The sequence below is a fragment of the Glandiceps talaboti genome, chromosome 20 (assembly GCF_964340395.1).
Source record: "Glandiceps talaboti chromosome 20, keGlaTala1.1, whole genome shotgun sequence".
NCBI classification, from domain to species: domain Eukaryota; kingdom Metazoa; phylum Hemichordata; class Enteropneusta; family Spengelidae; genus Glandiceps; species Glandiceps talaboti.
Window position 1 is genome coordinate 3,458,320 of NC_135568.1, and position 27,966 is coordinate 3,486,285.

Genomic DNA, 27,966 nt, shown 5'->3' on the forward strand with positions numbered 1-27,966 from the left:
CGCATGGCCCAAGTAAATCATATTTTAGCAGTAATTAATGGACAAACATGACATTTAGAGGGGATTTTTGATAATTTATGATAAATAATAACGGAAAATCCGATTATTTCATATACACGTGCATATGAACGTTACTCCGGCTAGAGAAAGACGGGGACAAATATAAGGTCACCGGTAGAGGGTAGTATACGTCATGAAACGCGATTTCTTCACAAAGGTCAAAAAAGGCGAAATTGGGGCCTTTTGGACTGCAAAAACGGCTTATTGCGTAATAGTTGAAAAATGACACTTTCTTGGTATTATCAATAGCAACAGGTGCGCATGGCCCAAATAAATCATATTTTAGCAGTAATTAATGGACAAACATGACATTTAGAGGGGATTTTTGATAATTTATGATAAATTATAACGGAAAATCCGATTATTTCATATACACGTGCATATGAACGTTACTCCGGCTAGAGAAAGACGAGGACAAATATAAGGTCACCGGTAGAGGGTAGTATACGTCATGAAACGCGATTTCTTCACAAAGGTCAAAAAAGGCGAAATTGGGGCCTTTTGGACTGCAAAAACGGCTTATTGCGTAATAGTTGAAAAATGACACTTTCTTGGTATTATCAATAGCAACAGGTGCGCATGGCCCAAATAAATCATATTTTAGCAGTAATTAATGGACAAACATGAAATTTAGAGGGGATTTTTGATAATTTATGATAAATAATAACGGAAAATCCGATTATTTCATATACACGTGCATATGAACGTTACTCCGGCTAGAGAAAGACGAGGACAAATATAAGGTCACCGGTAGAGGGTAGTATACGTCATGAAACGCGATTTCTTCACAAAGGTCAAAAAAGGCGAAATTGGGGCCTTTTGGACTGCAAAAACGGCTTATTGCGTAATAGTTGAAAAATGACACTTTCTTGGTATTATCAATAGCAACAGGTGCGCATGGCCCAAATAAATCATATTTTAGCAGTAATTAATGGACAAACATGAAATTTAGAGGGGATTTTTGATAATTTATGATAAATAATAACGGAAAATCCGATTATTTCATATACACGTGCATATGAACGTTACTCCGGCTAGAGAAAGACGAGGACAAATATAAGGTCACCGGTAGAGGGTAGTATACGTCGTGAAACGCGATTTCTTCACAAAGGTCAAAAAAGGCGAAATTGGGGCCTTTTGGACTGCAAAAACGGCTTATTGCGTAATAGTTGAAAAATGACACTTTCTTGGTATTATCAATAGCAACAGGTGCGCATGGCCCAAATAAATCATATTTTAGCAGTAATTAATGGACAAACATGACATTTAGAGGGGATTTTTGATAATTTATGATAAATAATAACGGAAAATCCGATTATTTCATATACACGTGCATATGAACGTTACTCCGGCTAGAGAAAGACGAGGACAAATATAAGGTCACCGGTAGAGGGTAGTATACGTCGTGAAACGCGATTTCTTCACAAAGGTCAAAAAAGGCGAAATTGGGGCCTTTTGGACTGCAAAAACGGCTTATTGCGTAATAGTTGAAAAATGACACTTTCTTGGTATTATCAATAGCAACAGGTGCGCATGGCCCAAATAAATCATATTTTAGCAGTAATTAATGGACAAACATGACATTTAGAGGGGATTTTTGATAATTTATGATAAATAATAACGGAAAATCCGATTATTTCATATACACGTGCATATGAACGTTACTCCGGCTAGAGAAAGACGAGGACAAATATAAGGTCACCGGTAGAGGGTAGTATACGTCATGAAACGCGATTTCTTCACAAAGGTCAAAAAAGGCGAAATTGGGGCCTTTTGGACTGCAAAAACGGCTTATTGCGTAATAGTTGAAAAATGACACTTTCTTGGTATTATCAATAGAAACAGGTGCGCATGGCCCAAGTAAATCATATTTTAGCAGTAATTAATGGACAAACATGAAATTTAGAGGGGATTTTTGATAATTTATGATAAATAATAACGGAAAATCCGATTATTTCATATACACGTGCATATGAACGTTACTCCGGCTAGAGAAAGACGAGGACAAATATAAGGTCACCGGTAGAGGGTAGTATACGTCATGAAACGCGATTTCTTCACAAAGGTCAAAAAAGGCGAAATTGGGGCCGTTTGGACTGCAAAAACGGCTTATTGCGTAATAGTTGAAAAATGACACTTTCTTGGTATTATCAATAGCAACAGGTGCGCATGGCCCAAGTAAATCATATTTTAGCAGTAATTAATGGACAAAGATGACATTTAGAGGGGATTTTTGATAATTTATGATAAATATATCTGAAAAATATATTAAATGGAATAAATAACTGAAAAATCTGTTTCTTTTATTACACATTCCAAATTTCTTTCACATCCAAACGTGTTGAGGCCAAGGATAATCTTGATAGATTGGTGTTGAACTTACTGTCCCAAAAAATATCATCTAAAAAATACAATATCTTTCATGCATACTGACTGAGCAATGTATATATTATTTCACAATGGTGAAAAATAAGGGGGGGAGGGGCTGTTTGCCGTACAAAATTGACTTATTACGTAATAGTTCAAAAATGTCACTTGATGTGTATACCAATAGCAACATGTACCATTGGCCCAATTATTTAATGGAGAAGAAACATGAAATTCAAACAAATTGTATTATGTAACAATATGTATGTTCTCAGTATATGAGGTCCACTAAAACAGACAGACAGACAGACACAGACAGACACACGTACACATATACATACATACATACATACATATACACACAAGTACAGACACACGCATACATAGTACACACACATGTACAGTGACACATGCATACATACATACACGTACACAGACACATACAGACAGACAGACAGACAGACAGACAGACAGACAGACACATAAACAAACTAGTCTACCATACAAGAAACTCTTTAAATTCTACATTTAATTTTCAAGACTGAAAACCAGTAAACAATACTTGGTTTCATTTACATGAACTTTATAATATTTACATTTCTAGACAGTGTAAGGACATCATGCATAAAATTTGAATGAATTTGAATAAATTACATTCAGTCCTATCAAATGTAATGAACAACTGAACAGATTTGAATATGCAAAACACTTATTTTGTTGCACTTGATATGCAAATGATCTTTTTATTGATCGTGAGAATTAGTGTACAAGTTATCACAAGTATCTGAAATGAAAAATACCTGCATCATAGAGAATATTTAGGAATATCCCTGAAAAAAACATCAAGTTATTGAAATATTTTAAGTTATCTCAAGTAATTTTATAAGTATACAGGAACAAAAGTGTGATCAACTATAGAAGGAGTAAGAACTATTTCAAATTACAATTTTATGTCTGTAGGTATTCTATCTACTGTCTTAACACAACAGATGCTGAACTTTGACCTCACTAGTTTCTGATTGGCTCATGACAGTAAGTCAACATGGTCATTGTCCAATCAGAATCGACACAATCTATGTTGACATTTTCAACTGCCAATCCTGAACTCACAACTGTTTCATCATCACACTGCTAATACATTTAATATTATAGGTGTAATGTCACATTTTAAAATGACATTTTAGTTGTAATTTTACATTTTCCAACGAAAGTGACTAACTTCTGACGGTTCGACAAATCGACAAATATGTACAATGAGATATATTTAGTAATGATTAAACACATATTTTATCAGAATAACCATACATAGAGTAACTGCAGCGAAGATTTTGGATAGAAAATAGGAATTCATTAAGATGGCTTTACAATTGATAAAAAAGAACACGACTTATGTTTAACCAGATGTGTTATACATAATATGCAAAACTGATAAATGCATGATTCTCATTGGTTGTCATAAAATTACAATTGATGATCCACAGATGTAGTATATTAACTATGTATGACAAACACTTTGTTGTTAACCAGTTTCGCTGAAGCCCACTTATCTTGTTTACACCCATATAGAATTAAATATTAAAGTGGTCCCCAGTGAGATGAAATAGTCATAGATATCGTAAAGATAAACTTTGTACATATGCTACAACATTGATAATTTTTAATTACTGCATTTTTACAGGATTTATACCATTTTCATTTATTGTTCATGAACATTGATTGATAATTTGGGGTCTTTGATTTTTGAGAAAAGTCCTGGTTCAAAAATATGGAGAACTGTACAGATCTTAATGTAAGTACTGGTACACAATACAAGAATCCACAAACCGTGTTTTTACTCAGACAAGACAAATTTGGTTAATTTGCATAGATTTCCATTCTTTGCACCATAATAAAGTGTATGATTGGGAAACCTAGTGACACATCTGTGGAAAGCAGGTAGATTTGATCAATTTACAACCCTTACAGAAATGAAATTACTTTGGCGTTTCACCCATGGGAGTCAGGACATGGTGTTTTTCACACAGAGAAAGATACAATTCAACTCTAGACTACCATTAAACACACACAGCAAGATCCTTTACCTAATCACATTGAAAAGTGATAAAGCATTGCTATTCCTTTACAATGCAGTAGAACCACAGACACATCCCCTCCATTGTCTATGGTAGAACAGACTTACAGACTTCTGGTGAAAACATTACACAGACTTGATAATTATAATGGCTTGTATTGTTTACTTTCCAACTAATAATCAACATGTTAACTTGTTTACTTCCACATCCCCACTTTGCATGGCACCTATATAAGTGTTTCTCTTGCATTTGAAGTTGTCCGAGAATGTAATTTTTTTTATGTCACATGAGTGAATCACCATGGCAACATCATTTGTACTGTAGTAATACAATGATGAATTAATGTAAGAAACTGTTATTCAATTCTTGTCAGTTGTCAAGTTTTAAATTTCAGCAGACTATACAGGCTAGATGTTAGTTTATGTTTAAAATCCATATTGCCACTCTCAAGCAAAGTAACAATGTACTTGGACTCCCTGTAACTTCTGATCTCCATCTTGATAATTCACAATCACATTCACTTTACGCACTACTTGGTATCAAACTAGCCACCAGATGGTCTTTTTCCTAATCTGCAACCATCAACTACAGATGGTTGTTATCAGTCTCTGAGTCAGAGCCCTTAGTGAAAATGATATATATATGATATAAATAATAGTAATCTAAGGAGATCGCTACATTCCAGGAGTCATTTTGATAGTTCATTTGTCAATACATCTGTTTGAAATTTCAACCACATCTAATAAAGTGTTTTTTGGTATAGTTTCCGTATTTTCTGTACTTAATTTCTTGAAGTTGTCGGTTCTTGATGTATTGTGTAGATGTTGATCTGCAGACATGTGATTCGGAATCCAGTCAGTTTTAAAGACAATTGCTTCACTGTGTACTACACTGAGTCGACATCTGATTCAAGCCTGCAATAAAAACAAAGGAAAATTTGTGAGACGTCAGAGAGGGCAGCACAATGACGCAACTTTTACATTAAATGGGAATAAAGGTGAGGTAGATTACATCTTAGCTACATTCATATACTTAGGGGAGTCAGAAGTCATTTTCACTAATCCTACATCGTACATCAGTTGTGTTTTTTTTTTTTGTGAAATAGTGACCTGAGTGAGTGATTGCGAACAGTCGGGTGAACACTAAGCTACTAGTTACTAGGAATAAAAAAAATGAAAAAAAACTGACCATATTTTCTTTCACAAAATTTAAAATAAATAAATTCAAAACATTTGGAGATTATGACACAAAAAAATCTCCCAAGAGACCGGTGCCAGTTTAATCAAGTTAGTAAATATAGACAAAACTTGACATTTACTGTTTGGCTTTACATTGTAAACTTTCATTTAGTGCATTTAGGGTTTCTTTTTTAACATGTTACACTCCAAATGAACAGCTTTCATTTCCTGGATTTACAAAACTTTCTGAGACAGTATTTTCAGACTTCAGAAAAAAAAGTTGACTTACCCTGCTTCTTCTTCTAGCAAAGCTAGGAACTTTGGTATTCTGTATTGCATGTCTGTCTGTCTGGCCATTTCAATGAGTACTAGTAATTTCTTGATACCAACCCAAGTCCTGAACAAGAAAAAAATAAAAAAGTTTTCATATCTAGCTAAATGGAAGTGATATGATTTACTTTCAATTGTGATTTCACACTTTTCATATTTCATATTCATTTATTTTACCAGAGGTCGAAAAGAAAAGAAAATTTACATATCAAGTGAGGAAAACACATCAGTAATGAGAAAATAAATAAAAAATAACTTTAAACTTCTGGCTGGACCACTTGGAGGTATGAAAACTAATAAAATACAGGAAATGTACGGGAGTGGTGCATGACTCATGAAACTAGACTTTCTTTTCTCTTTCCTGAATATTTCATAAAAAGAAAATCATTTTTGTATCCCCATCCGACAGATTTTGTCATTCAGGAACTGGGCTTCAAAATCTGAACTCAAATACTAAATAAAGATTAATTCATAAAGAGAGATTTCTCCAAACTTTGTCAGAAATATTTCAAGATAACATAGTAGTGATGTATACTTACTTCCTTCCATTTATTTTTTGGGCAAGAATTTTCATTTCACTTTCCTTGAAGCAGTTCAGAGACTATAAACAAATGATGATGAAAACAAAGTTAGTGTTATTCTGTTGATATTCATACTAAAATATTGTAATCACACACTGAATTAGTTACTATGGTAACATCAAACACATACATACATACATACATACATACATACATACATACATACATACACACATACACACATACATACATACATACATAAATACATACACACATACACACACATACATACATACATACATACATACATACATACACACACATACATACATACATACATACATACATACATACATACATACATACATACATACATACATACATACATACATACATACATACATACATACATACAAACATACATACATACATACATACATACATACATACATACATCACATACACTGACATACATTACACATGATACCCTGTATACACACATGCTCATACACAGATACATACAGTTAAATATACACAGCTATACAAACACACACACACACGCATGTAAACGCACACACACACACACACAGTAATTTTATCAGTAATATCAGCACACACTTCACAACAAGCCATGGATTCACACTACCAGTATGTTGTATTATTCTCAGTAATCCATGCATGGCTTCACTTATCTGTTTAGTTCATATCTCAATCTATGAATATGGTCTGGACTCAATTATTTGAGTTAACTGACCCAAACCCATGTAAATGAATCAGTGTAATAGTTAAAGACTCTGAATGCAGTCACCATGGCTTTATATCAATTCACAACAATGTTACCTCTAAAACTTCTACAAACAGATTACAGTATCTTACAAACTGACCATAATGACTTTTATCAATTCAAAAGCTAGTTACCTCTAAAACTTCTAAGATATGAGCCCCTGTTGATAAATTAGATACATGTACAGTAGTATCAAATGCTGACAACATTTCCATTTCTTGAAGGACATCTCGTCGACTTGTTGTACCAATAATTAATAATTTACGGCCCTGTCAAAGATGAAAAAAAATCAAGAGTTGTGGCTTTTAGACTACAGTCTTAGTATGGATATAAATAACCTACGTACACACGGTGATAGTTGTATACTAAGGTGTATAATACATTAATGGGATGGAGATGGGGAGGTAGGTAGGTGTGGGTGACCAAAAATGAACAATCTGTGCCAATGTTACAAAGACAAACCAAAACAGGGTAAAGTACATAGAAGAACAAAACAATAATTGAATGTATAGGAAAATAAAAGGATGTCATAAAATACAGACGAAAATAACATGACACAAAATATTTAGGAATATTATAATAAACAAGGCAATATTGAGTTATATAGAAACACAATGACATGGCGACAGTTATAATAACATAAAGTGTATGTAGATAGAATTATTATTATATAATATATACTTTATTGTCATACTAAATTTACATGGAATTCGATGTACATTGGCAGGGGGAAAGGGAAGAACATACACAGAGAGTAATGAATAGAATGACTGTATATAAGAAGGCACTTACCCTGGGTGGTGATTTCTTTAGCAATACTAACAATGCCTGTAGCACAAGATTTGAAAACCTGGGACCGATAGGTACATAGTCTGTGAAATGTTCAGATAGATATAAAAGTAATGAAATGTGTCAGATTTAATTGAAATTAGTATATGGAAAGTCATTATAGAAGACATGCCCCAGCCTCACCACTGATGGCGCACTTCATGCTGAATGAGAGTGGGGGCTTTGCAGATGTTATTTGTGTAAGGAGGAATATGGCTGCTGTTAAGATCTGTGACAGTCACTGCTTGGATGAATATGATTCTGAATTTTCATTTTCATCACCTCTACATATTTTACAGAAATAATGGTATAAACATTTTGAAAATTGTGTTTGATAGAAGATTAACCAAAATACTCTGAGCAAGAGTTGCCATCGTGTGATTTCACTATAGAGGTCATGTTGTGGGTCATCCTCTCAGCACAGACATCTTGTGATTGCCGCCGCTGTATTGCCCGACACTTTCTGCTGGGGTGATGGGAGTCAGAGAGTCAGGGACTATTATACTAAATGACAGTATTCATAATAATCTTACCTAAGAGTCTCTCAATTTCATCAACCACAACACAACTAAGTTGAGATTTGTAAGCGTCTTCAAATATCTATCGAAGAAAAAATAATGGTAAAATATTACAATTTGTGTAAAATGACAAAATTTACAGTTGAAATATAAAAGTTGAAAGTAGTTTAACACTGGAGTGTATTTACTATATTTTGGATTAGAACATTTGATAACACATCACAATTTGTGTGCAATAACATTTATAGGTTATTATAGGCTACAGTGGTGACAGGTAGGGAGAATATGCCCCTTATATAATGGTATGTCCCACCCTGAAATGGGTAGTTCCCTGTCCCCCTGGTGTTGGTTGGGAAAAGCCCGCCCTCTATTGACAAGTTTTTTGAACACCAAAGATTGAAGTACACATGACCACAGAATTTCTTGCTAACACAGAGAAATAGTGTGGGACTGGCAACAAGTAACCAAGGTAATTATCTGTTCTAGTTCTGAACATATTAGACCAGAAATACTCTAATATCAACTTAAAGTTAATAATCGAGTCATCTTTGGGAAAGTATACCCTACCTTTCGAATAGCACATTTGCTAAAATATCACAATTTCTGTACAATAGCGAAATTACAGGTTCTACATCAAACATAAAGTTGGCAATAGATTCACATTGCAGTATGTACCCTACCTTTCGGATTGACTGGCATTTAGCACCCTCTGTGAATCCTATCATGTCTTCTGGAGAACAAATCTTGACAAATGGGAACTCTGAATCCATGGCTAACTTTGCTGCCATTGCAGTCTTGCCACTTGATGGAGGACCTGAATATGTGAAAAGTGTGACAAAGATATGGTTGAGAGAAGATGAACTTTGACCTAACTGCAGTTACAAGTATGGTACTAAACTTACCAGCTAGAAGTATACCAATGATCTCATCTCATAGTTTTACTATTTATATTTTAAATATATATCAACACTTCACAGTAAACTTACCAGCTAGAAAATACAAACTAACGGTGTCCAAAAAGTTTCACAGTCAACTACCAGCCAGAAATATATCAATGATGTCATGTCAAGTTTTACTGTCAATTGTTTATACCAAGGTTTCAATGTAAACTTACCAGCTAGAAGCATACTAACTAATGGTGTCCTTTCACTATTCCTGGTCTGTTCAATCTTTAGTTCTCCGTCTTCCAGAATTCTCCGTACCGGATCTCCCCAGTTGATAATTCCATTCAGGATATAGTTCTCAAAATGTTCATTGCTCACACCAAAGGCCTAGAGTAGAATAATTAATAGAATTTAATTTACAAATATAATTTGAATCATTATTGTATAATTTCAGTTGTTATTTTCAACTCCTTTATATTGTTGTATATATACATAATCAAACCTACTGACCAAACAGTATCAGTATCCTTTAAATTAAAAATCTGCTGACAAAAAATGGTCTAGGTTGTTTATTCATATCAGTACTGTTTACATACAGACATCAATCCAGTGTACACAGTACTATCAATATGAAAATTTACAGCCTGTATCCAATACGAGGTAAAGTTTAAAGGCACTGTTCTGTTCAAAGCTTTCACGAATAAGTATGTTTATGGTTCTTCCTGAAGGCATTGGTTGTGGGTGTCTGTTAAAGCTCCAGTGGCAATTTGTTCCAAAGACGTGGTGTGGCACGTGAGAAAGCCCGGCCACCAAAGAAATTAAGTCTATACTTGGGTTTTAAAACTGTAAATATCACCAACAACTACTAAACTGATAATGTAATTAAATTAGAAGAATTGGACTGATTTCATTCAAGATTTGGTGTTTTTCTTTTCTATTCATAACCTTCAAACTTACTGGTTTTATATCGTAATCTAGTGCATGTTCAAAGTCAGCTTTAGTTACCACCAAATCATCTGCTGCATTCTCATCAACTTCAACTTTAGAGGATGCCTGTATGAAATAAATCAAAGTCAGAAAACATATAGATAGCATATACACATGATAATTTATGTATGTTGTAAATCTATGTGTAATTAATTTTTGTTTTCATTCAACTATGGTAATTGAACCTTCGGTTTACTAAGATATATGCAGACTAAAACATGTTGTTCAATGTGGTAGATTACACAAGTGGGTGATAGCAGTTCCTCTGTTATGTGGATATAATGATCCTATGATCAAGATAGTGTAAACATTAGAAGTCCCAAAACAGTACACTGTAAGTTCATGGAACTCTATCAATAAAACCCTGACTATGTCATCCTTTGGACTGGTACATTTGTAAGTCTGTGGCCATTTTATTAAAAAACACTAGCTTTCAGAGACGCCTCCTTACCGAGACTATAATTAAACCAACGTCCATTCAATAGCTTATCACTGTTGTATCAACATGTTGCGACAATAATATTAGTTTGTGTCTATCTAAATAGTAAAATGAAGTCATTGTAATAAAGTATTACCTTTATAAGTCTGTTCATGGCTGTTGACTGAGCTGCACGTACTAAACCTTCAATCTCAGCCCCACTGAAATTCTTTGTAATCACAGCTAATTCATCAACATCAACATTTTTTGCAAGTTTTCCATTCTCTCTCATTCGGTGAACATAAATCTCAAAAATCTGTTTTCTTCCTTCTTCTTTGGGTAAACCTAAAAAAATAGAGAAATAATATCATTATAAATCTATAATATTGCTTTATAGCCAAGACATGGTATCGCTTGTTAAATATGTCAAATATCAGGGTCTTTGAACTCCTTTCTCATACCCCCAGTGTCCTTTCCAATGTACATGTAATTCAATGTGGAGTGTGTATATCAAACCCATGTAACAATTTTCCACATCACCTTCTGGTACACTTTGCCAAAATATGGCAAGTGGTCCACTTTTTGATATCCATTTGCTCAATGATTCAGCTTTGATTTTTGTCTCAGTATCTGTTTTTTGTGAATATATAATGTTTCACTATCAATTTATGTGGTCATGTGATTCAAATTAAACCCACTAAATTGGGTTAAGCTTTATGGCCTGGAATGGAGTTTACAGACATTGGTAGTACAGCTTATGGGCCCTCCTAAAGTTGGTCCCTTCTGCTGTACAACCTCGGTCCACAAAACCCATATCCAGGGCATAAATATTAAATTATGCAGAGGCTAGGGACTAGAGATTAGGGGAATTTGAAGTCTGCATGTTAAATATCAGGGTCTTCAATCCCCTTCATTATACAGAAGTCTGTATCCAGTTTAAGAATGTACAAGAAGGAATGTTCACAGACTCTAGGTTCACTCAGTCAAATGTTGTTAAAATGTTAGTACTCACCAATTTCCATTTGTACTTCTAATCTACCAGGTCTCAATAAAGCTTCATCAATCAAATCACGTCTATTTGTCATTCCTGTGAAAAAAAACCAATCCATTCAACATCAGCCATAACAGTTTTATCAAGAGTATGCAAACAACAACAACAACAACAACAACAACACCACCACCACCACCACCAACGACAACAACATCAACAACAACAAAAACGCCACCACCACCACTACCAACACCACCACCACCACCACCACCACCACCACCACCACCACCACCACCACCAACAACAACAACAACAACAACAACAACAACAACAACAACAACGACGACGACGACGACGACGACGACGACGACGACGACAACAACAACAACAAACCAAAATCTACAGCAAGGATTTTTTACTCAAAGTCATTCCAAATATGCAGTGCTAACAGCACTTGTGTCTACTAGTACACAACACTTGATAGTTTACAAGTACATTTATATTCTTGCACTATGTGTTACATGTTAGACGATTTCTATTTTAATTTTATCAAATAGTTTCTTTCATATAAGTAGCTCACACTAAAATCACAATATTTTGATATTACTTACCAATAAGTAAGATATTATTAAGTTGTTCTACACCATCTATCTTAGATAACAACTGATTGACAACGGTGTCATGAACTCCTGTACTGCCAGCCTACAGATTGGAAAAACAAATTTATTTGGTTCATACCCTGCGATGTAAATGGGTACCTGGTAGAATGAGATTGTTAGATGAAGGTTTCATCTCTACAGTCTTCACTAACTCTTTTGTGTTAGGCGGAAGCAAAGACTGAATGTAGGTACTGCCTATCAACAAATAGCAAACACAATTTCATTTAATACCCACTGATATAAATGAGTACCTGGTAGGACAAAATTGTTAGGAACAAAATAAATGATTTTATACTTACCATACTTCCTCTTTGTTTGCATATAGCGTCTATTTCATCAAAGATTATTATGTGGAGACCAGAATTATTTCCAAGCTGAAATGAGAAAAGGAATGTGATTGGATAAGATATTTTATCAAAGATAATAACATGCAAACAACTATTACGCTTAACTATTACTATTAAAAGTAGAATAATTCTATGAAATCCTTACGGCTCCACTGATAAAATAACACGAATGTGAGAAACTGGAATTAAATCATGAGCCTGTAAACTCTTCGTTCTTTCATTACAAAACAAAACAGATTATGGTACTTGTATTGCCTTTCGATGGGATCATTATCACAATTTATTACCTCACCCTTTTATGCTCTTCCTCTGAGTGACTAAAATTTCATGGATATCAACTCTCCATTAGGTCATTATTAGATTTTATTGCCTTACCCTTTTTTGTTCTTCCTCTGCAGCTGCAAACAATTTTCTGATATTGGCTTCTGATTCTCCCACATATTTATTGAGTACTTCTGGTCCATTCACAATCTGTGGTTCTCTAGCATTCAACATTTTACCAATCTGTCTGGCCATCAATGTCTTACCAGTACCTAGTCATCGAAAAATTTATATCAGTTTTTACTTCAGTAGTTTTGTTTTTGTGGATCAGTCTGCCCTCATCAATGAGGAAGCTCTTGTGGATGTTTGTTGGTGTTGTACATCTTGCCAAAGGGGAACAGTGCTTTTTATTGCATTGCTTTACATTGCATTGCATTGCATTGCACTGCACTGCACTGCACTGCACTGCATTGCACTGCACTGCATTGTATTGTATTGTATTGTATTGTATTGTATTGCATTGCATTGTATTGTATTGTATTGTATTATATTGTATTGTATTGTATACTTACCTGGTGGTCCATACAGAAGAATACCTTTAACATGCTTAGCACCTAATAACAAATAAAACAAAGCGTATTATAAAATAGTAATATTTTCATTGTAAATGGTTCATACAATCAAACAACAAACATTCAAAGGACAAAAGATTTAATTTTAGTAATAATTCAATGTCTATTACTATTCTAGATTTCAGTAACATAACAACTATGATATATCTGATGTGAATTCTTACGTCACCCAACTAACAATTAACTGAATTAAGCAATCACATTCACACACAGGAAGCTTTCCTAAATTCACAACTTGGTCGTCAACATTCCACACATGTACTGTGCGTCTATCAGAAGGCATTGTTACTCTATTTGTTAGTACATTTGTATTCTTAAACATCAGCCATGCATGGGTATGGGGAACATACTATCAGATATACTTACTATGTATGGGTATGGGGAACATACTATCAGATATACTTACTATGTATGGGTATGGGGAACATACTATCAGATATACTTACTATGTATGGGTATGGGGAACATACTATCAGATATACTTACTATGTATGGGTATGGGGAACATACTATCAGATATACTTACTATGTATGGTATGGGGAACATACTATCAGATATACTTACTATGTATGGTATGGGGAACATACTATCAGATATACTTACTATGTATGGTATGGGGAACATACTATCAGATATACTTACTATGTATGGTATGGGGAACATACTATCAGATATACTTACTATGTATGGTATGGGGAACATACTATCAGATATACTTACTATGTATGGGTATGGGGAACATACTATCAGATATACTTACTATGTATGGGTATGGGGAACATACTATCAGATATACTTACTATGTATGGGTATGGGGAACATACTATCAGATATACTTACTATGTATGGGTATGGGGAACATACTATCAGATATACTTACTATGTATGGGTATGGGGAACATACTATCAGATATACTTACTATGTATGGGTATGGGGAACATACTATCAGATATACTTACCAAGTTGTTCTACAAACTCTGGTGGAAAGACTCGGGATGCAAATGCTCTTCTGAAGATATCTGAGAATTCCTAAATGACATCAAAATAACATAAATGATTACATTTAATTCTTATTAATATTATATATCCATATTTCATATCATTCACATTGAATTATATATTCACATCATCACAGAACTAGTGATATAAAATACATATTGCTGTGATATATAAAGAACCAGACAAACATACTGTACTGTTTTTTTTTTGTTTTTTTTTGTTTGTTTTTTGTTTGTTTTTTTTTGTTTTTTTTGGGGGGGGTTGTAAATGTACAACTTTGTATAGATGTGCATAAAATTAGACATACCTTATCCAAACCACCTATTCCCATTTTCTGGAAATCCCAATCAGGATTAATGATAGATTGCCTGGCAACTTTCCTGTGTAAAAACAACATTAATATCAGTGATGATTTTGTCAAATATTTTCATTCGTAAAGTCATCTTAGTATTCAAAACATTAAAAAATTTTCCCCATTTTCATCTACTCAATTTAATGCTTCCCATTTCACTTTAACAATATATTACTTGAACAGTTTTGGGTACAAAAGTTTATAGATTTTCTAGGTTTTGTAGAGTTATGTGTGTACATGTATTAACTGTAGCGAAAGCTACTTTTCATGTGAGTTTCTTTAAACTTGTTATAAAGGTGAACAATTCTGGCTGGATTGAAAAGCGGCTCCTTACACTTGACATTTTTATAAACACATAACCACAACACATTAATACCACAGACATAAATAGGTATATCAGCTGTCAAAAACAGATGTAGATACATATACACATGCACCTACATATGTATGTACAGACAGACACAGACAGACAGACAGACAGACAGACGGATGCACGTACAAACATAGACACAGCTACAGAAACAGACAGACACAGATACAGGTAAAGAGACAGAGACACTGACAGACAGTCAGTCACAGAAACAAACAAACAAACAAACAAACACACACACACACACACACAGACATGGATATAAATATTGATCATTACTTTATACTTGTGACTACCTACCCCTTAGACTTTCCAACCAATACTAGTGGTGAATCGTCAGCTTTTTCAAATACAACTTGTGTATTAGGCATAGACACACCAACATTGCACTGTCAAATAAAATTACTTCTATTTCATTAATCACATATATGACACTATGACTCAAATCATAAAGGTATGTTCTTATGATTTCTTTCTGGAATCCATACAATCTGAGGTTTTATATCAATGAAATGAACAACCACCTGGTGTTTATTATGTCATCATGGCTACTGTCTTGGGTTGTAAGGGATAGACTACTGTGTCAGGAAGTCTCACGGCTACTGCCTCGGGTTGTAACTTGTAAGGGATAAATTATTGTGCCAGGAAGTCATATGGCTAGCTATACAGTACATGGAACTCTATGATATTAATTCATACCTTGAGAGGTTTACCAGATGATTTTTGTCCTTTTAAAACACCAACATCAGCAACTGTAATGGTAATACATAAATCATGTAAGTATTTATAAAATAATTTATCTTTTCTGAAAGAAACCCTTCAAAAAAAGGGTATCACTGACATAAATATGTATTATCAGAAATCACTAAACTGTCTCCATAACTCAAAATATATACTTAATGATACGATACAGTATTGGTCTTATTGTTTTCATAAAAGATTGGGAACTATGGTAACAGAGAGAGAATGCTGTTAAAACTTGCATATATTTCAATACCATGTACCATTATTTTGGCGAGGAACCCTGCTAACAGGGGGGGGGGGGGGGGATTTGCATTGATTTCCATATCTTGTTACCATAATTTTGATGGTTACCCCAGTAACAGAGGGGGGAAATCTGGTGAAACTTGCATAGATTTCTACATATTGTACAATAATTTTGGTGGGAACCGTGGCAACAGATAGGGAAATGTGGTAAAATATATATAGGTTTTCATACCCCATAACTTTGGTGACATAAGAAGTATTACCAGTAGGAGTAAGTGATACGGTAAGTTTAATGGTTGTCTTTTGAAACTTGAGAAACTTCAGTAACTAAGGGGTGCCATAATCATAATATGGCTGCATGTAGACTACATACCTTCCATATCCTTGATAACCAGACCTAGTAATTTCTTGTCAGTAAAGCTGAACACAAGCTGAAAGACGAGAAGGAAAGTTTGACTTGAGTATCAGGAAACTTGATATATAATGTCATTGAGTTTAAATTGTCCAGTTATTTCATTCACTTAGAAGTCTTTAATGGTGTCTTTAAAGGACTATATGCAACTTCGAAGTGTGACTCAAGTCAAAAATAGCTTCTGTGGTGGGTCATAGTTCCTATCAGCAACCAGTTGTACTTCCGATCTGTGACTGGTTTTACAAATGTACGTTCTCTGTGACAAATCATACTTCAATGGTGTCTCAAAAGACTATATGTAACTCAGAAATGCAACTTGCACTGAACCAAAAATAACTTCTGTGACGTAACATACTTCCTTTCTGCAATCAATACATTGTTTATGTACAAAGCTTTCTGATCGAGACCAACCATAAAATGATTTTTGCAACTCTGTTATACATTTCCTAATCAGTTCAATCTATGATTGATGCATTCTGATCAGTGATCGGTGGCGAAAACACTCACCGGGTATCAAGTGATACATTTGTATTTTATTGTTCGGAAACATCCCAACAAACTCAAAATGTAAAGTATTACTAGTAATGTGACTAGGGAGTCTAAACCTATTCTTGAACCTGACTCCCTAGCTTGATACAAATGAATGTCTGTTACATAGCCGGTTCACAGTTCTACATTCTTACTAAAATTTGACAACTGACCTGCTGTCCTACTGTGAATGCTTGACCAGGAAATTGCATGACAAACTCAGCAGCCATCCTGTCTGTGTCATATGGGTCTGTGGTTGTGCTGAACAAACAACAAAAATTACATTATAAAATTGTATGAAGACCAACTGCCTTTCCTTCAGTGCCCTACCAAAGAGCATTTTAGGGAGTTTTAGCTTATAAGTCAATGTGTAAAATGCATGCTAAAATTTACTTACGATGATAAAATATAGTTACTTTGGAAACGTAAATTAGAAACAAATGCGACTACGGCCCTTGTTCATGCAATGATTTAATTATTTGGTATTAACATCACTCTCTCTCTCTCTCTCTCTCTCTGAAACAGGTGAAATAATATGCCCATAAATTGATAGTAGTTGGTATCTTCGGTCCCTGTTCAAGACAGGTCTCCTCTGTATGATGTAGATAGCTTCCTTGGACAGATAATCTGAGTGCACACAGCATGATGTGCTGGTATACAGCATACACCAAGAGGCTTTACAACTGAGTGTGTCAGCTTTGAACTTATTGGTACCCCCAAAAAATTATGTCATCATTATGTCATTTTCATATGTATTAATTCCTGGTGAGAGATTTACCAGTTACTAGATATAATTCAACATGCTATTAACATAGTATATAGCATAATAACAATAACATTACCACCAAAACTGAGAGATTTACAGACTGTATATGTATATATATCAACAGATACATATTTATCACAGTCATGTTTAGTAATATATTGTCTTGAGCTACTAGGTTAAAACTTACTTTTTCTTTTGTAAGAAATCTGCCTCCACTGTAATACATCCCAGGTATTGAGTATTAGGATCAAATCTGTATGGTGTCACTATATACAAAGACATACAGATTAACATGTCAATCAGTCAATCATTCAATCAATCAATCAACCAACCAACCAACCAACTAATCAATCAATCAATCAATCAATCAATCAATCAATCAATCAATCAATCAATCAATCAATCAATCAATCAATCAATCAATCAATCAATCAATCAATCAATCAATCAATCAATCAATCAACCAACCAACCAACCAACCAAACAACCAACCAACCAAACAATCAGATAATTAATAAACCAACCAATCAATTGATAAATTAACCAACCTACCAACCAGCCTTTAACAACCAACCAATAAGTCAACCTACCAACCAACCAACCAACCAACCAACCAACCAACCCCTTTATGTATCATTTTGTCTTATAATAATAACACAATAACCAATATTTTAAAATTACAGCAGTTCTGAAAACAACACTAAATAAATAGCTTACCTTCAATATCTTGATTCAAAGATAATACTGCCCATTTCCTCTGAAATTGATGAAGACAATGAAGAAACTTATAGAAATGATCTACTTTTTATAATAATAATAATAATAAAATAATCTAAACATAGAGTTTAGACAAACCTTGTACAAAATGTGGGCTCACTGGCATTCATTTATGTAAATTTCATCTAGTACACAATGTCAGACTAATAAAAATAGACTAGTTATGCTAATTTACTCACTTAAAATGTTTTAATTTATTTGGTTGTCTTAATTAGATGACAAGTTATTTACTCTATTAACCAAATTCAATGAGTTTGACTTAATACTTGTTAAAGTCATTTATAATTATACTTTATTTTTGACTTTACACACACACACACACATACACACACATACACACACACACACACACACACAGAAAGACACACACACACACACACACACACACACACACACACACACACACACACACACACAAATGTGTCCATACAGACACACTTCACCATGCCTATTAAATTAACTGCACCTCAGTTCAGTTGTGCTCAAGATTGTGATTACATCCATGAACACACTGCAATACACTGTGCCACTGTACTATCTGCAGTGCCTTGACATTTAAATACATTGACAGCCTAAGTACATTGGCCTTGATTTCCTGACTACCTATACCTAACACAGTAAATGAAATCAGTCACATATCCTTGTTGAGGGCAAATATTGATTTCCAATGTCACATTACACACTATTGACTATGTTTGCAGGTTTTTACACAGGAAATGGGATTTGACGCCAATCAGTTGAAAAGCAGAGATAAGGACAAAATCCAATCTATGTGATGGTGATATACATCTAATACATGTACTCATGTATAATAAGTATTCAACTCTTGACAACAAGTCTGAATTCCTTCATTTCATATCCCCATATCTCTACAAATCGAGACACCTTTATCAAAATTTCTTCATTTAATATCCCCATATCTCTGCAAATCGGAGACACCTTTATCAAAATTTTTCAGTTCAGTACAGATTCTAATTCATTTAAACTTTAATTTTTTGTGGCGAAGGTATGAAATTGTACATCTTACTTTCAAATAATGTATTTTCAACTGTTTATACATCCACAACGTTCGCCATCACAGTTATATATCATACACTATTTTAGGTAATATTATGTTTTGTATTCTATTACTGTATTTTATTATCTATTGATATGTGGTCTATGCCAAAGTTAGATATTAGTATTTAAATGGATAAAAAGAAATATAGCATTTTGAAAAACAGCGGTAATGTAATTTAGTCAAATTTTCATCAAGGTAGGAAGGCTGCAAGGATACAATTTGTGTAATTCTTACAAGTTTCACGATCACTGATCAGTAGAAATTTGTACAATTCTGTGCAATCCAATGCTTTCAAATTCACATTTGATTACCTTGGGGACTAACTAGAAAAAAATACATTGTACATATTATCTGCTTCAGTGAACATAATAAATATCTGATCTCAAGAAATTATCAAAAGTCTGTGTTAAAAGTGAATACAAGTGTCAATGAAGATGGTTACATTTCCTGCTAGAATTCACAGAAACTAACATTTTGAAATTTACACTTTTTTTGCAGGTGAAGGAAATAAGAACATCACCAGCAGCAGTAAGCATATAAATTACTTGAATCTGTGACAAGTTTCACACCTCAGCTGTAGCTTTTTCAAATGAGAACATTATGATATTTCCTGTCTCTAGTTTGAAGTTATCTAACCTTTCCCTCTAATAATGACAAATCATCAACTAATACATACGTCTGCATTCCTTTGACGGCGTTTAATTTGAATGGCGCTATTCAGATGTCGTTCTCATAATTTCACACTGAGACATTTGCAATGTATTTGGGATGTCAATTTAAGTGTTTTCAAACTGTGACTCTCATATATTCACACATACAGCATTTACAATTTACATGTATGCGAGATGTCAATATAAGCATTTGGAAAGTGTGATTTTCTCCTATATTTACTCAGATGTAAAATGGCTTGAATCTTTGACAAGATTCACACAGTAGCAGGCTTTTTCAAGAACTGTACTCTATATTCACACTTCTATAAACCATTTACAACATATGTGAGATGTTAATATAAGCAATTGGAAAGTGTGATTTTCTCATATATTTACTCAGGTATAAAATGGCTTGAATCTTTGACAAGATTCACACAGTAGCAGGCTTTTTCAAGAACTGTACTCTATATTCACACTTCTATAAATCATTTACAACATATGTGAAATGTTAAATTAATATAAGCATTTGGAAAGTGTGACTTTCTCATATATTCACACATCATAAAATATTTACAGTGTATGTTAGATGTTAATGTAATAAACCGTTAGGGTAGTGTAGAAGTCTTATAATTTGTGATAAAACGTAATTGTATCTTGGATGTTAATGTAATAAAGCATTTGAAAGTGTGCCACATAAAAGCTTAGTACACTCTCATAGGGTTGGGTAATTTTTCCATTCACATAAATTGATTCTCTTGCAGGTATGAATTTAGGGTTGTCCTTGAGAAACCAATACAGTAAGCAGTGATGTTTAAATAGGTCATGAACATACACATATGACTTGACATATAATTTGTACGCAGAAACACAAATTTATTAAAATTGACAAGTATACAATACTGCTAGCTAAAATATTACGTTTCTCATGCAGAATAAATTAAAGTGTTTTATTAATGATATCGGTAATTACTAAAACTTTATCCAATATATGTAATACACATAAATATGTTAACAATTTGGCCATTTTTTGGGTGGGCTCCTCGTTTAATTCCAGTAATGAATTTCAGAGCTAACTTGGAAAATTTTATTGAAACTGAGGAAATTGGGGATGAATAAACTGGGATAAATTGTATCATCAATAAATAGAATATTATTCTCATATACTAGTGAATGTTGTAAAACATTCTATATTTGTCAATGTTCTTATATTTTAAGGCGATATCTAGCTAAAATCTACTTGCATTTCCTACCCATTTTACCAGCAAAATTATGTTACAAAATGTTAATTTTGCTCTTTCTGTTGCAATATAGGTCTTATTGCATACTTTATATAATATATTGCACAACCCAGGAGTAAATTACTTTCAAGTGTCAAATACTAATATTGCATTCAAATGACAGATTATATGCAATTGACAGCTTCGACTGTAATGACATTATTGGTCTGGGCTTATAGTGGAAAGGGAGATTAGACCGCACCCACAACAGCTGATTTGTCAGTCTGTTAACAGCTATGTTGTGATTATAAAGATAATAACTTCAACACCGTTAAACATTACTCCAATATGTATGTCCTCACTGTCATAACAGGCTTGGAAGCTATTCTGCATTATTTTACTAGTCTTCTGGGCAGAATTAAAGCAGAAAGCAGGGAGGATATGATTTTGTATTTATAATTATAATGATGTTAATTTCAAATATGTCCAAATTACTTAAACTTAAATGTTATCACTGTCATACACATATGGCTGGAAAATTATTTTAATATTAACAGTCTTCTGGTGAGCAATGTGCATTTTAAGCAGAAAGCAGAGAATTTTGTCTCTATGATTATAAAGATGTTGACTTCAAAACTGTTCATATTATACATGAATGGCATAATCGTTGTATGTCATGGCAGTGATTTTGCTAAATTTCACCACTCTCATCAGGTTTCTGAGTGTTCACATACTCAAGCAGAAAGGAGGTGTTTTTTATGATTATGAATAGGTTTGAACCCAAAATATACATAACATGACTATTACACGCTTGGGGAGCTATTTCTCGTCTTAAGCTTTTATCACATTTGTGAGAAGTGTGCACAAGCAGAAAATAAGGAGAGGTGATTTTGTCTTGTTCATGATATGAAATATTTCCATTTATCAAACTCTTTCCAAACTTTAATAAAGGTAACTATTCAAAAAGTATTGATGCTTACATAATTCTAAATATATGTTACATTTCAAATTATCTTGATTCAATATCTAATTGATGAAATTTTATTTTCTTCTTGACCACTCTTTAACATTTACCTAATATCACCCTTTTAGTATAATGGAATAATCCTTAAAACATTTAGTCAACCATCACAAATCACATCATAACTGCAATTGAGTTCGGAGTAATAAACACATATCCACAAATGTTCAGTTCTGAGTGACACACACATACCATAAATTCTGAGCTCTGAGTGACACATACCTACCCACATATTGCGAACTCTAAGAAACAGACACATATCCACATATCGTGAGTTCTGAGTGACAGACACATATCCACAAATTGTGAGTTCTGATTGACAGACACATATCCACATATCGTGACTTCTGAGTGACACACACATATCCACATATCGTGAGTTCTGAGTGACACACACATATCCACATATCGTGAGTTCTGAGTGACAGACACATATCCACAAATTGTGAGTTCTGATTGACAGACACATATCCACAAATTGTGAGTTCTGAGTGATAGACACACATCCATACATTGTGAAAAGGTTATTAGAAATGTCAAACAGAGGTGTTTCATCAATACTAATATTATAACATCCTTATCATTTGTTTTCTCACATAATTTAAAGTGCTCATAATTCAACTTGTCATACAGACATATTAGACACACTTTACTATGCACTTGGCAGAACTGGGTGACATGTCTGGCAAGAAACACTCTCTGAATAATGTAGAACATTCAACACGATATCAATGGAGTCTTACAAATAAGATAAAAGGATACTGAGAATGATATAATCAGGAATTCTTGTAGAGTACCTAATCAAATGGAACATTCATACAATTCGATAATACATAGAATTATAGAAGCAAATACTTACTTAATTCAATGTTCTACAGTTTAATTTACTCACATTATTTCTATTGCAATAATAACATAATTGGTTTACTCTCAATATTTCTAAACCACAATTCTCTTTCGTTTTGAAAACCAAAATCATCTCTTTTTAGTAACTACTCTGTATGTGCAAATCTAGATACACTATTTACATTATTGAAATACTGAAACACAAATAAAACATGCATATTATTACTATTATTATCATTATTATTGTAGTTTCAAATAATATTATACAGACAGTTTATTAGGATTGCCGACAGTCGAGTGGTTAAAGCAATTTCCTCCAACCACTGCAGTTGTGGTTCAAGCACTGGTCTGAGTTTAATAAAAGGTAATACATATATCATTAAATTTGCCTCTATTGGACAGCACAGGTTTTTCCCAGACACTCCAGTTTCCCATTACATTAACACTGAACACATGAGAGGCAGTCCTTACTGGATTCCTAGTGAGACAAGTTCACCATCCAGTATAATTCAGGAATATTTAATCATCACTTGGATTTGGAAATGTTGGCCATTTTTAATATATCTTGTAAACACATTATCACTGAAATCAAATCATTCATAACATGTCACTATTCATTGCCATTAAATGATTGATCTGTTCTTTTAAGCTTGAATTATTTATTTGTTTATTGAATGGATGGATGATAATTACAATCTTTTGAATTTCTGTCGTTGTCTTTATGTCAAACATTTCACTTTCCTTCACAAGCCAGCTCATATACAAAACTAGTCTGATATTCACACCATTTTTTGACTCAATTAGCAATGTTGTTTGCTAAGATTTGATAACCCCAGCATCAAGAAATCTTGTAAATTTACACAGATTTCCATTTCATGTCGCTAATTAACTCCAGTACAATACTTGGGGGGACTCAGGTAGATTTTATCTACTTACCACCCTTAACAAAAATATTGGTAGGGCTAGGGAACCTGGTAAAATGACTTGGGAATTCAGATATATTTACCTACTTACTACCCTTAACAAATACACTGCTAGGGAACCCTGGTAAAATGACTGGTGAACTCAGGTAGATTTTACCTGCTTACCACTCTTAATAAAAACACTGACTGTAAATAATATAACTTCCTAATGCTCTCTCTTTTCCTTTTCCTTTACGAGTACTTCTAATGCATATTTGGTCAGCTACTTATTCTTTTTTCTTTCTTCATATTTGATTTTCCTTTCAGTAACATTGAATATCTTACAAAAAGGAAGCTATTTACACATCACAACAGACAGTTCATTGCTATCATTAAACTCAATTATTCATACATGAAGTGACATACCAATGTTGTCATAGTATTCACATTTACTAACTGCTATCTATTGAAATATTGATGTTCTTTTGTGATGGGCAGGATGAACTAAATGGAGCATCTGTCAAAGAGATTATTGAATTCACACAATTGTGACAGACTGGCTACACTAGACTTACTACATAAGTATGAAATTTTTATTTTGCTTTATTTTTCAAGCGAAGCTATGAAAACACAGATTCAGAAATGAATATATTTGTGTGTGGTAATTTTGGCGTCATCCTGTCCAGAACTATGCAACTGAAATATAACATTGTAACATTATGGTTTTAACTGAAGTGAAATCTACACAATAAAATAGATCAATACGCAATGTTACTTGGTCATGGCCTTTGCATTTTACACATGTATTGTTGAAAACACTATATATATATATATATATATATATATATATATATATATATATATATATATATATATATATATATATATATATATATATATATATATATATATATATATATATATATATATATATATATATATATATATATATATATATATATATATATATATATATATATATATATATATATATATATATATATATATATATATATATATATATATATATATATATATATATATATATATATATATATATATATATATATATATATATATATATATATATATATATATATATATATATATATATATATATATATATTTATATATATATATATATAAATTCTTCATGCATGTGAGTACTATGAAGTACTCAATTTCCACTTGACAATTTATTTTCACTTGTTTCATTGGTGCTTTTATCAGTTAAAATAAAATCTCTTTGAAAATACTCTTTTTACTCACATGTTTACCATACATGACTTCCTAAATCATAAAAAATTAAGTCTAGAGAAAACAGCCAATTTCTCATTTATTAAGTGAACATTACATCCCTTGGTATATGATAATACCACTCATACATATAATCTTCTCATTTTGGTATCAATATATCATAATACTCCTGATGTTACATTTTCCAATTATTCAAGTTCTTGGCAGTGATTTGAATTTCACCTATTAATAGCAATCAATCAATATTATTTATTCACCAAGCAACCTACACAGTATAGCTTATCATATTATCATCACCTCAACTAGTCTTACGGTTTCAATGAATAATTTATTGGATGTACTCATTTCACCTGCCTTGTTCAACGGTAGGAATGCACACATAATTTATTTGATGCACTCATTTTGCCTGCCTTGTTCTGAGCTTTAGGAATGTACTTGTATATTCAAATTGTATTTTAACCATTGATGAAAAAATCTACATGTACCATCAATTTGTCTTGCTATACAAATATGGCTGATTATAAAAATGAATGAATTTCACACGAAAATACCCAGTTCTTGGCAGAACAACAAAGAATGTGTACCAAATTTTCCTTGATTTGAGGAAGGATAGTTGAGATGAGAGAGAGAGAGAGAGAGAGAGAGAGAGAGAGAGAGAGAGAGAGAGAGAGAGAGAGAGAGAGAGAGAGAGAGAGAGAGAGAGAGAGAGAGAGAGAGAGAGAGAGAGAGAGAGAGAGAGAGAAGGGGGGGGAAGGGAGTGAGGCAGGGAGAGAGGGGGGAGGGAGTGAGGCAGGGAGAGAGGGAGGGAGGGGGGGGGGGAGAATTATGCAAAGCCAAAAACACTTGCATCCATCCCCATGGAAGCTAAAATTGCAAGCAAACTGCACAAATTTTACCAGGATCCATCTTGTTTGCTACAATCATATAGGTTCAACCGGTGAAAAACCTTTTTTGAGATAACATGCTGAGTTAAATGGCACCATGCATACAGAACATTAGTGACATGTTTGACTTGAACCACTGTTAAACAAATCATACTCTGTCTTCATACTGAGATATACAACATTAATTTGCTATTGATTTCTCAGTGTGTGCACTAGAGTAGTAATCAATACAACATTCCAGAGTTTGTAATAAAGATGCCAGAAATAGAATTCCAATAACAATGAATGTAAGAAATTGCATGTAAGTAAATTTATGAACACCTGATCATGGATTCATGCTATAATTTTTGAATTTTGGATTACAATTTACTTTGAGAAAGTAAAATGTGGATAAAAGGTCACCTGATTTGACCAGGCCTCTAATTTTTTTTATTAGATTTAAAATAAGAGTTCTTCTTCAGCTGTTTAAAATATTTGTTTTGTTCCAAATTGCAAATCAGTCCCAAATACATATTTTATAAAATAAAACATCTAATCTCCTAATATTATGACTCATTATGAAATTAAATTTACATTTAATCTTTGAAATGTAGGTTAAGGTAGTGAAATATAGTGTATGTGAAAATGAAAATCTCAAATCACAGAGTCAACAAAAAATTTTGGGTAGCAAATTTCAAATTTTTGTTGACACTGTGTATGTGTATTGTCAGTTATCAATTTCATATTCAGATATGAATTCTAATTCATTGACATTTGTCTTGTCAGCATCCTTATACCTGACAAAGCTGAGTCTGCTGACAATGCTGTCAGTGAAAATTTGAAATTCACTTCCAAATTTGTCTGACTGAGCAGAAATTTTCATCAGTAAGTCCATGAACATTCATTTTCACATAAGTGTATATAGTTATCAGAAGTTTCATCTTACATTATGATTTAAAATATAAATCATGCATGAATGTTCTATATTTAAAATCAAACTGCTTGACTACCCTAATGAAATTATGTGAAAGCGTGGCATTTCAGCTATTGGATTTAACTTGTACAAGTTGAATATAAGGCTTTACCTATACTCTGCCATTCTGTGTACATCATACACATT

General features: G+C 33.2%; 1 protein-coding gene across 1 annotated transcript in view; it reads right to left on the minus strand.

Moving 5' to 3' along the window:
- Positions 1–3,134: 3,134 nt before the first annotated feature.
- Positions 3,135–27,966, minus strand: part of LOC144450912 (vesicle-fusing ATPase-like) — a 32,877-nt gene continuing 8,045 nt past the window's right edge. The window contains exons 4-26 of the mRNA XM_078141673.1: positions 18,971–19,010; positions 18,441–18,519; positions 17,661–17,748; positions 16,921–16,978; positions 16,260–16,312; positions 15,861–15,949; positions 15,146–15,218; positions 14,799–14,868; positions 13,778–13,819; positions 13,320–13,477; positions 12,897–12,971; positions 12,550–12,640; positions 11,960–12,034; positions 11,105–11,292; positions 10,500–10,595; positions 9,773–9,929; positions 9,339–9,472; positions 8,674–8,740; positions 8,105–8,184; positions 7,447–7,581; positions 6,547–6,608; positions 5,967–6,074; positions 3,135–5,413 (exon numbers count right to left, since the gene is read on the minus strand). Of these exons, the coding sequence (XP_077997799.1) occupies positions 5,386–5,413; positions 5,967–6,074; positions 6,547–6,608; positions 7,447–7,581; positions 8,105–8,184; positions 8,674–8,740; positions 9,339–9,472; positions 9,773–9,929; positions 10,500–10,595; positions 11,105–11,292; positions 11,960–12,034; positions 12,550–12,640; positions 12,897–12,971; positions 13,320–13,477; positions 13,778–13,819; positions 14,799–14,868; positions 15,146–15,218; positions 15,861–15,949; positions 16,260–16,312; positions 16,921–16,978; positions 17,661–17,748; positions 18,441–18,519; positions 18,971–19,010 (2,046 nt within the window). The 3' untranslated portion in view covers positions 3,135–5,385. The remainder of the gene's footprint in view (positions 5,414–5,966; positions 6,075–6,546; positions 6,609–7,446; positions 7,582–8,104; positions 8,185–8,673; positions 8,741–9,338; positions 9,473–9,772; positions 9,930–10,499; positions 10,596–11,104; positions 11,293–11,959; positions 12,035–12,549; positions 12,641–12,896; positions 12,972–13,319; positions 13,478–13,777; positions 13,820–14,798; positions 14,869–15,145; positions 15,219–15,860; positions 15,950–16,259; positions 16,313–16,920; positions 16,979–17,660; positions 17,749–18,440; positions 18,520–18,970; positions 19,011–27,966) is intronic.